Source organism: Piliocolobus tephrosceles, chromosome 1 (genome assembly GCF_002776525.5).
Source record: "Piliocolobus tephrosceles isolate RC106 chromosome 1, ASM277652v3, whole genome shotgun sequence".
NCBI lineage: Eukaryota > Metazoa > Chordata > Mammalia > Primates > Cercopithecidae > Piliocolobus > Piliocolobus tephrosceles.
In genome coordinates this window covers 49,668,685-49,680,985 of record NC_045434.1, presented here as the reverse complement: position 1 = coordinate 49,680,985, position 12,301 = coordinate 49,668,685, and the positions used below count along the sequence as shown (strand labels likewise).

The 12,301-nt window shown below is 32.3% G+C and overlaps 1 protein-coding gene across 1 annotated transcript in view; it reads left to right on the top strand.

Annotated features, from left to right (window-relative positions):
• The window catches only part of UCHL5 (ubiquitin C-terminal hydrolase L5), a 51,696-nt gene extending 43,886 nt beyond the window's left edge, over positions 1-7,810 (top strand). Inside the window, exons 11-12 of the mRNA XM_023203386.3 lie at positions 1,049-1,147; positions 5,757-7,810. Of these exons, the coding sequence (XP_023059154.1) occupies positions 1,049-1,147; positions 5,757-5,801 (144 nt within the window). The 3' untranslated portion in view covers positions 5,802-7,810. The remainder of the gene's footprint in view (positions 1-1,048; positions 1,148-5,756) is intronic.
• Positions 7,811-12,301: the final 4,491 nt, after the last annotated feature.

Genomic DNA, 12,301 nt, shown 5'->3' with positions numbered 1-12,301 from the left:
AGACAGCAGATGATAGTTAAATGAAATGAATGGGTTAAACTAGTAGAATTTCTTCAGGTGAAAGTGGTAAGGGCAGGCAGGCAGGCTCTAGGGTATTCCAGGCAGGAAAGAGGGAGGGCCAACTTTGTGGAGATAGGAAAGGAAGAAATAATAGCTTTATCAATTATTTTCCATTTCACATGATATTAAAAAAGTAAATTACCCATCTTTATATATACTTATGTAGTTATTATGTAATTAACTTTTAATATCCGCCCAAAATACAACACAGAGTTTCCATAACTTCCATAAAGTTTCCTGCTTTATTATTTGGGAATGCTTTGTTTAAAAAAAGATCAAATGATTCTCATACTGCTATAAAACAAACGTGTTAAGCTTTAATTTAGTTAATTAACTGAAGGAACTCTAGTTAAAGAAGAAGTCAGAGAAGCTCAAATTTATATGAAGTTGAAATAAATTTATAAGAGATGGAAACTTTCTATGGAAGAAGGGCAATCAATTATACTTCTACCAGGCAGAATATATAACAGCTCAGTGGCAGTGAGAGCCTAGAATCACATAACTTGAGAGGATGTTATCTAGACAGTCCATAGTTTTCCACTGAAGTATAAATTTTTTCCTGCAGTGTACCTCCTTTAAAAAAAAAAATAATCTGAAGGAAAGATTGTGCTTGATCATAAAATAAAGTTGATCTCATTAGACTTTGCCTGATTATTTGCAAAGGTGAAGTAGCAAATGTTAATTTAGCATGTAGACCTTTAGTTGTTTTTATAAATGACATTTTCATAAGTAATCTTAGATTGGACTTTTAAAGGCCTCTATTATTTGCTAAGTCAGGGGCAGGAAGCCCTGCCCAAGAAACTCCCTCCACGTGTTTTATTGTGTTAATCTTTATTCTCAGTGGGAATGGAGTCTCATTATTTCTAAAATTATTTTCTTATGAGAGTGGATATTTTATACCATTTCTATTTTGAGTTGGATGCAAAGAATAAAATACCAAAATTAGCATAAATGTAGTTAGTGTGGATTGATGTTGTTTTATTTTCAGATTGAGAATATTAGAAGGAAGCATAATTATCTGCCTTTCATTATGGAATTGTTAAAGACTTTAGCAGAACACCAGCAATTAATACCACTAGTAGAAAAGGTAAGTATTTTATTTGTAGATACTTAAATGAGGTTTAGATTCTCCTAAAACGTAAAATGTATTTTTTTTTTCTTTTGCATGAGTAGAGGTAAAATTTTTGGAAGCTTATACATTTTTATTCTTTTGCTTTTGCTTCTTGTTTTGTATTCTATAAGAATTAGTTCAACTGAGACTGTAAAACAAAAATAAAGAATTACCCCACTGCTTTAGCCTTCCAGATTCTTAGTGTCAAGACCTCAGGTTGTACTGTATTAAAATAAAATTTAAAACATTATTCTTTCTTTAAGCAAAAATAGACTTTTAATGCTAATACTTGAAATAATAGATATTTTCCTATTTAGCAAAAATTTGAGTTGATATAACAGAATTTAAAAGTAGAATGGACATTGTTGGATTAAAAAAAAAATAGCCTGTACTACAAAATAGGTTTTCTTATTTCTAGTCTAGCATGCATTCCACTGAGGGAAAACTAGCATAAGTTAGTGAAAAATTCTGATTTTTATTATTTTTTTCATAAGTAACAATAAAATATTTGTTGAATAAGTAAAATGCAGTTAAATTGCTTTTAAGTTCATACTGTAAATCAGTGTTTCTGAAAGTGAACATCAGTGGATATTCTTTAAAATACGTGTTACCTGGCCCCTCCCCAGATACTCTGATATAGGGGAAGGATTCTTTAATAAGTTCCCCAAGTGATTCTAATGCAACTGGTCTGTGTACCACAGTTTGAGAAACACTGAGAAGACACTACTAGGCAAATAAAATTTTGGACCATTAACTTAAAGACGAGAATACATGGTAGGTATATTTTCCTTATTAATTTTAAAGTTTACAAAGCAAAGATACATTTCTACCAAGCTGTTTCATGTTATACATTCTAAACAATATGAGATGTGAGCTAATAATTTTTTGTGTATATACCTTATTGATTGAAACATGTGACCCAAGTTTTAGCATTACATGTAAAAATTATTGCAGAAGACTGCTAAATCTCTTTTCCACTATAGGTTTTTTTCTGTTCATGCATCTCAGGTTGTATTCCAAGTTTTAGATTAATACAGGGTCCTGTGGTTCTCAAAATTGCTTGATTAACAAGAATACCTAGATATGATGTTACTAACCCTATCAAATATTTTTCTGTTAAAAATATTAAAATAACTATACAATGTGCTAAATATGTGATGCATCAGATTTTAAGTTAGATAAATGTTACTAGGGACCAGGACCCTTAGACAAATTTTAAATGTATAAATTTTGCATTAAAATTGATCTGTGAACAGAATTTTTTGTGTATGCAAATTAGTAAGTAAAAGGACCACTGTTGTTTGATTTTTAATTACACTATATCCCCGGATTTTTTTTGAGAGCATAGTTAGAAAACAACAGCTTGTCAGCTTAACATTAGAATCTTTATTGCTTAGTTCACATTTTTTGGACACAAGGTGGCAGCATATGAATACCTGATGTTAGTGGAACACCAACTCTGTTGTGTTTGCCTTTGTTTTCTTAGGGAAAGTAGTTGTTGACCTTCTAGTGGCTTATTTCTCTAAGTTGTTCTTTTATTAATATTCCAGAAGCAATATCGAGATAGATTTATTTCTTGTATGCATGCAATAACTTTTATTCTCCTAGGTTCTGAAGGAGCTTAGACTCATTTAATTGGAATTGTTGAAATGTTTTAAATTATTCATCAAACATTTATCTAGCTGCAAGGATATTCCAGGCACTCTGTTAAGGTCTAGGGATGTATATATAATTGAGACGTGTTATTTTCTCTTAAGCAACTCATGATACGATTTAGGAAAGGAATAAATGAACAATTGTGGTACTGTGCTAAATAGTATTATTTTGATGAATGCCAGGATACAGGCTGAAGATCCCCAGCAAGCACAGGGTAGCTCCTAAATAACTTTATAGCCACTTAAAATTTCACATCCATAAAGTTTTAAATACATGGTTGGAATGGAATACTTAATCTGTAGCAATCTATCAGTTTCCTTTGCAAGAATATATTTTTGTTCATCTTATTTTGTCATATTAAAATACCGTTTTCTGCAGATAAATGCAAATTTAAAAATAAAATATGTTAAAAGACTGTTAAATATTAGCTTTTATAATTATATAAAGTCTTGACCAGTGATGGTTACTTAATAGTAATACTTCTAAGAAAAATTACCTATAGAATTCAGAAATAGATAAGTTGGAATAGTGGATCTTATTATGTTTTGTTTTCAGGGAAAATAGGATAAAAGAACAAGGTGTGAGAAGGAACAGAAGGAAACAAACAGGAAAGATGTGGCTACCCCATGCAGTGCTACTATATGCCGAGATTCTACAGGATCAGATTTTTGAATAGCTGAGGCAGTTGCCTATAGTCTATGATGACATAAAAGTATTTGAGCTAAAATCTTTTTATTTGTAAAATAATAAATAAAAAGTGATTCTCCCTTGGCATGGCTGTAATGAACTTGGACCTATAAATGTTTTTGTTATATGAGACTTTTTAACTAATGAATTCATTGAATATATACCACATTAAAAAACTGCATAGGAGGTAATCCAAAAATATGTAGTTGTAAAACTTCTTGTATTGTGTACCAAATCTCTTTCTTAAAATATAAAATAAAATTATATAGTTTAATATTTGGGAGACTTCCATTTATTCGAGTATATTTATGATTAAAAAATTTTTGTCTACACATTTGTATGTAATTATGAATCATTGTCTGTCTTAAGTTTTTGACTATCAATAACTTAACATGATGTAAAATCATAAATTCCATTGCTATGGGGGAATCCACAGAAACTTCACAATATTGAATTTTGTCCACATTTTACTATGACTTTATGATTCAATTGCTAATAAGTAAGCTTCAGATCTTTTTCTATTTCTTAATAGAAATAAGGTAGAAGAATAGTTAAGGCTAATCACAACAACATCTACATTAATATCTATTAATGCAGAATTATCTGATTTAAGTCAGTACTTTTTAATATCATTGGTACACTGTATAGAAGGAAAGTATTTTTAACAGTATATATTTTTCCATGCTATTTGTAAATGTTTTTTTTTTTTTAACAAAAGCAGACCAAAATACAGGCTTTGAATTTAAATCTTATATATGTTACTTATTAGCTGGTGCTTTTAGGCACTTACTTACTTTCTTATAACCTCTTTCTCATCTGTAAACTGGGAATCATACCTACTTCACATTCTTGATGATTAAATGAGATCATATCTGTAAAGTATATAAATTAGTGCTCAATTAATGGTGATAACTATTTTAAATTTTAATAAGTGTATGAACACTCTGCCTTATATGTTTACTCATTTAATTACATTGTAAAGTTTATATCAGAAACCAGTAAATTTATTTCTTGTTAATCCTTCTCAGTATTCTACTAAGTATACTCCGAGATCAATAAGGAAAGAAGCACATACTTTTATTTTAAATTATGCCTAAAACAAAATTATATTTATTATTTGAGGAAATAAAACTTTGTATGAGATGCGATACACATATCAAATTACAAATCATGTTTGTTAACTAAAAACATTGATGTTGGCAATTAATTTTATAATTTTTAATATGGCATGCAGACTATTTGCTCTTATTCTAAGGCACAATACTCAGTTTTATCTTACTGTTAAATAATAATTATAGTACCTAATACATCACAAAAAGAGACTGTAATTGTTTTAATTGCTCTATTTTTTATTTAAGGAAGTTTTTAAAAGTTGTATAATGTAGAAGTCTTAATTTATTGACTCTTCTGAAGTGGCACAGTGGAAAATAATTGTGTTGTAGTACTCTAAAATCTTGCTTTAGAAATGTCTTCTGAACACCAGAACTGGCATCATTTGAGAGTTTGTTAGAGATACAGAATCTCAGGCATTTTACTAAATCAGTCTGCATTTTAACAGGGTCTCTAAGTCTTTGGTATATACATTGAGAAGCAATGCTGTAAAGCATATGTCTTTGATCTGTGTTGAGGATTTACGTGTACTAGCTGTGGGACTTTAGTCAAGCCTGATAACATCTATAAGCTCTGGCTTCATTTGCTAAAGAATAAGGCAGAAGTACTGTGTCCAAGCTATATAATTGTCATGAAGAACATTGTTTTAAGTCATATAAATAAAGTTTGTTGACACCAGGGATACATAATCCTTTAGTGATATTCTGTTAAACTCACTTAAACTGTTAGGTTAAACTCATTTATTCACATTTGCAGAAGCTAATGTAAGATTTTTCTTATATTCATTTGAATCGGAAATGGGCAAATATGTGTGTATATATTGTTTTGGAATACTCATGAATGAGTTTGACTTTATGGAATCTTTAAATTATTACAATTATAATAATTCATTTCACCTTCAGATAGGAAAGAACTGCAAACCAAACATGATCCTTTCTTAAGCAAAGAATAACTATGTAATTGTCCAGGAAAAGTTTAAGTCTCAAGTTATAAAACATAATGCTTTAGAAATCTTAGAAACAATGTATTTCAAAGCCTTTCATCTTGAGAATACCCTCTTAGGCACATTTTATTTTAATATAGTCTAAAACTGACTTTTAAAATTTTGTAACACACTATTTTTAATTTTTAGGCAAAAGAAAAACAGAACGCAAAGAAAGCTCAGGAAACCAAATGAAGAGGATGTTTTGGGATGTGTACACATTTCTGCTTCTGCACATATTTTCATGGAAATCATTATGTATAAAGAACTTTGAGCGACATCCTAATTGGCTCAGTGCACGTTTGGCGGTAGTGCCAGCCTGTCTTGTCTTTAATGCATGGATTCATAAACTTCTTCCCTACCTGCATCATGTGCATGTAGTGCATATTAAATGAAAGCGATATTAAGAGTGCTTACCCAAATTCCATTATTTGACATTGAATCTGAGAACTGTTAGTTTTCTGGATGTGTAACTACCATATGAACCTAGAAAATTCACAAATGATACTCCTTATCTGTAATTTAAATACTTAAAATTTGCAATTGTCAGATCTTAATGAAATTGGATGTCTTATTTCTTCTCATCATTAATGGAAAAAAAATCAGTATTTCTATCTTTGATATCTGAGTGTTTTGAGGATTTTAAAACTGAATTTTATCTGCTATACCAGTTATTTGAAAAAGTATGATTTAAATGTAAATCATTTAAAAGGGACAAAAGTATAATTTCCAGTGATTTTCACTGCTGTCAGTAGAAAAGTAATAAACATCTCAATTTTATTTTAGTAATTTTTCTTCAAGTGTTTGGGGTTATTGGTTTATGTAGTAGAGAATTGTTTCAGGAAGGTCTTGAGTATTATGCTTCAAAGCAAAATTTCAGGTTAAGAAGAAATTGTAAATCTTAAAGAATGTTGGTGTTACTCTCAATGGAATACTTTTTCAGGCTCATAAGCTGTATATAAAAAAATTGGAGGTTTGACAGTTCATGCTATCTGCTTTTTTAAAAAGATAGTAGTGGTGATGGGGGATCTTTCTATGCCAATTTGAATAAATTTCGTACAGCCTGCAGTTTCCAAGAGCCATATACAATTTGCTTACAATTAATTTTTTAAAATTGATTTTGGGAGTTGCTTTGTAATAATCTTCTTTCTTTTAATCTTCCTTTGCAAGTCAGACTTTAAAGAAGACTTTATAAAACTTTCTTTTTTAAATGAAATAATCTACTTTTTTCTTTATCAAGAATATTTCTGGGGTTGATACATGACTTTTTAACATTATTTATTGTAAAATAAATTTAGCATAATTTATTTTATGAGGGAGAACGTGTACCCATCTTCCAGTTTCAGCACATGAATTTTTAAGGATTGTTTTTAAGCTTGGTGATTGTGGTATTAAATGACTTAGAATAATGGAGAAAAACCTGATGGGAAATTGATAGAAAAACTAATGAAATATTTTTCATACATAATTTCATTTGGAGGTAATGAAAAATGTAGTTTCTCAGTTATTTGTGGGTAAATATGTTTTGCTCTTGATACAGTAATAATTATGGAGTGTTTTCAAAGCCATGATATAATTTTTAAAAATGGATTTTTAAGGAAGGCTCATCTTGATCCCATTCATTTATTTCAGCTTAATTTATATATCCTTTCCTATTGAGGCTTACATTTTGTTAAGCAATGTGAGGATTATTGTGGTAAGTTATATTTAGTAGTCAATACAATGTGATACTAGCACTAGGATTGCCAATGGCAATGGAATAGAAGAGAGAGCCTGAAAACAGATCAACATTTATATGATCACTTGATTTCGACAAAGGTGGCAAAACAATTCAACAGAGAGGGAAAGTCTTTTCAACAAATGGAGCCAGAATAGCTGAATATCCATATAGAAAAAAATGAACATGACCCCCTACCTCACAAAAATGACTTTGAGATGGATCATAGACCAAAATGTGAGTATGAAGCTTTTTAACTGAAAACATGGTTGATTATTTTAGTGACTTGGGGAGTTAGTCAAAGGTTTCTTAGGTCACAGAAAGCAGTAGCCATAAAAGATCCAAAATTAGAGCTTATCAAAATTGTCACTGAAAATGTTAACAAAAGTAATATCAAATGACATTTGAAAAATATCTTTGTAAAATGACCATGTTAATAGATATAAGGATTTTTTCATATTAATCTAACAAAATTCCTTAATAGGAATTTCCATAGCTTAAGAATGGTTTATTTTATCTGCATCTTCTTGGATGATTGCCAATCCCTTGTGATACTTCATGATTACTTCTGTCTGAATAAAGAAGTATGACTTGGCTTTGTCTGGGTGCCATATATTGCTGGTTTGAAACTAAGTCATGAAGCTAGTGGGTAGAGAAAATGGAAGAATAAAGAACAACCCATAAATAGATAAATGCTATGTGGAAAGTTTTTTTAATGACATTTTATAGAAAGTCTTGCTCGTTTCATATTTAGTCTTTTCTAAAATTTTATTTAATTATTGGGTAGGTGAAGGCACTTCCATTCTATTTTATGCCTTTCAAAATGACCACTTCTAAGGGATGTACTTCTGGTATTATCAACAAAAAGCTTGCCAACAGCTGCAGCACTGGCTACTCTCACCTTATATGTTTAGTTCCCAAGATAGCTGCCCTTTTTCTGACAGCAGTCAGCTGTGCCACTAGAATAGACAAATATTTGCTCGGGAGTCACAACCACGGGGACTTGCTTCCCTAGTTAGGACCATGATACATATTTGTGTGTATATTATGGTATCATATGCAGATTAATACTTTCAATTAATCCTCCTAATTGCCTCTAACATTAACATTTCAAGATACATTTAGATATTTTTATCCTGTAAGATTTTGTGTATTTGAAATAATTTTTAAAAAGGCTTTTGATGTATTCTCAAAAAACGTTTAGAGAAAACAGATAAGTAAAAATAAAATTTAAATTACCGTATTTTTATTAACAGGGATGAGCACATTAACATTTTGGTGTATTTAGTGATCCTTTTTCCTCATGTGTACACATATGTTTTTGTGTGTTAGTCTTGCTTGCCCTCCCCGTAGTCTGAAATAGTTCTATGTAGTTTATATTATTTTTAAACTTGATCATATACAAATTTTCAGGAAACAAACCACTCTAGCTATTTGAAGAGGAATGCAGATTTATATTGGCAGTTTTGAAATTACATAGTTGCTTACAAAATCATTGGAAGGTTTGGAGGAGTGATTTCAAGCTTGAGTCTCCAGAAATTACTCCCATCTAAACATACAGTATTGGGGTACCTAGGGAACTGCTCACCTTTGCAGCAGTCAGGGAGTCCACTTTTGGAACTATTGATGTTAGAACATGTTGCAGTAGTTCAAGGAATGAGGAACCTGCTGTAACACCCAATGACTGCACTGGAATGCAGAAAAGTTAAACCTTCTATGTCTAAATGCCTAAAATAGACAAACTGGATAGTTATAATTTTAGAGTGATACTTCATTTTTTTAGAGTAGTATGAATTCCTAGATCAATCAGACACGCATGTTATTTAGTTTGTTCTTTAGTACTTTGTTAACTGGCCTAAATCCAATGGCTGACGTGGTAAAGATTCATCACTTCTAGCATACTGGGCACTTTGTGGTTTTGACTTGATTACATTAACTTTTTGAAACTATTCAGTGATTTATTCAGCCAATCTTATGAGGTACATCTGAGTTGTTCTAGATGCTAGAGGATAGTATAATAGGAAAAAGACCCAGCTCTCATGGTGAGACATACAGTAAGTATATAATACAACTTTACAAATAGTAGTATGAATGGTAAAAAATAAAGTAGGGAAAAGGGTGGGAGGAGCTGAGGTTTGATAGAATGGCCACAGTGGTATATGCAGGTTAATACTTTCAATTAATCCTCCTAGTTGCCTATAACATTAACATTTCAAGATACATTCTTCAATGTATCTTGATTATTAATGAGTTGTGCTTTAAGTAGAGACCTAAATGAAGATAATTTTTTCTCTAGTACTCAACTAGCACTATACAAGTGGATTGCGTATGGGCAGAACCAATGTACAATAATTAAGAATATTAATTTGCAATTATGTTTGATAGTTAAATGGTTTATGAATGTTGATCTGGAGTGTCAATATGAAAATAGGTTGAAAAAAGATATGGAAAAGGCTAGGACTACTGGTCTATGTACTTTTTAGCTTATCCATATATTTTATGTAATATGTTTCTTTGATCCTTCCTTGTAGCAATGATAATAGAATATTGAATAAACCATAAAACCAGTGGGGAAAGTCTTATGTAGGTGTATTTTAAAAAACATTTTGAACTCTTCCCCCGCCTTCCCATCATAACCATTAAGATTAAAACAGGCTGGGTGTGGTGGCTTATGCCTGTAATCCTAGCACTTTGGGAGGCTGAGGCAGGAGGATCGGTTAAGCTCAGAAGTTCAAGCCTAGTGTGCACAAGTCTCTTAAAAAATAAATAAATAAAAAATAAAATAATCAGCTGGGTATGGAGGTGGTACATGCCAGTAGTCCCATTACCCAAAAGGCTGAGGCTGGAAGGTCCCTTGAGCCAGGAGTTTGAGAATACAGTGAGTTGTGATCAGCCACTGTACACCATCCTGGATGAGAGAGTGAGACCCTATCTCAGAACAAAACAAAAACAAAAACAATGAAATTATTTGAAAAAATTTGGGAGAATATTTTATTATTTAGGGACAAGGAAAAGCTTCCTAAGCTCCAAAGAAAACAAAAGAACCCAGAAGAGAAATACTTGACTGTATAAAAATTAAAAATTTCTGTAAGGCAACAGACACCGTAAAACTTTAAGAGATAGCAAGCCAACAAATAAAATTTTGTCATACATAATATGTAATGTGCGTATTACAATCATTAGACAAATTAATGTCTAATACACAGCTCCTCTGTATATTACATATTATATGAGTAATATATTGTGCAATCCTGCAATAAAACAATAAAATATTATTGTAGGGTGTTCCCTATTGATGGCTATTCTAACGTTTTAGATATATTTCACTTTATCTTCACACCAATCTTATGAGGTAAGTATTAACTTCATTTTACAGATAATATCTACTGTTTTCCTTCTATGTATTTTTTCCCTTTAAATCAAACCATCTGTATCCTGAGTACTCAGTGGGTGATGTGCAGACAAGCAGCAATGAACATAACCTGAGAACTTGTTAGAAATGCAGTCTGAAGTCCCATCCCAGACCATTGGAATCAGAATCTGCATTTTAACAAGATGCCCAGTCGATTACATTTATGCACATTAAAATTTGACAAACAATCTCATTGGTTATGTTTATGGAAATAAGTATCTCCATAATCAACAGGCATTGTGCTTCATTTTCTGACTTTAAAAAATTGGTTTTAGGACTTCTACAATTTCGGTAGCAAGATGCAAAAACAATCAATTAGAAAAAGTTATTAGAAATAAAATAGAAAACTATTCACAATGTGCCAAACATTGCCCTAAGTACTTTTTTTTCTTTTTTTCTTTTGAGACAGTTTTGCTATTGTTGCCCAGGCTGGAGTGCAAGGGTGCCATCTCGGCTCACCACAGTCTCCGCCTCCGGGTTCAAGCAATTCTCCTGCCTCAGCCTCCCTAGTAGCTGGGATTACAGGCATGTGCCGCCACCCCTGGCTAATTTTGCATTTTTAGTAGAGACGGGGTTTCTCCATGTTGGTCAGGGTGGTCTCGAACTCCCAACTTCAGGTGATCCTCCCACCTTGGCCTTCCAAAGTCCTGGGACTATAGGCATGAGCCACTATGCCCGGTGTCCTGAGTACTTTTGCACATTAACTCCAAACTTCACAGATATGAAATAAGTTACATTATCCCCATTTTTCAGATGAGGGGCACTAAAGCACAGCAATAGACAATGGGTACATTAGTTACGTTGTACTGGAATACTAGGCAGTCATTGAAAAGAATATGAATGGCTATTAACATGGAAGGATGTATGTGACTTATTTTTAAGGAAAATGAAAGTATAAGTGACTTGCCCAAGTTCATACAGCTAGTAAGTAGTAGATCTAGAATTCAAATTTGAACTACTACTTGTACTTCTCTCTTTCACTTCTTCCCTCCCTCCATTCCTTCATTCCTTCCTCCCCCCATCCCATTTCCATTCTTCATCCTTCCCTTCTTCTTCTTCTTTTTTTTTTTTTTTTTTTTGAGAGATAGTCTCACTCTGTCACCCAAGCTGGAGTGCAGTGGCATGATCTCGGCTCACTGCAACCTCTGCCTCCCAGGTTCAAGTGATTCTCCTGCTTCAGCCTCCCGAGTAGCTAGGATTACAGGTGCACACCACCGTGGCTAATTTTTGTATTTTTAGTAGAGACAGGGTTTCACCATGTTAGCCAGGCTGATCTCAAACTCCTGGCCTCAAGTGATCCGCCTGCCTTAGCCTCCCAAAGTGTTGCGATTACAGGTGTCAGCCACAGCACCCTGCCTTCCTTTCTTCTTTATAGTAATTTCTTGTGATGCTCACCTGCACACCTCCTTTATATGCTTCCACCATTCTTCTCATAAAAATGATTGTTAGAGGTAAAAGTTCCATTATGGACAGAATTGTACAATGGAGGTGTTTACGTGAAAAAACTATCTCCGGATTTATTAGGAGCTTTGTAGGAGACATTGATGACCTTTGCTGAGTTATTAA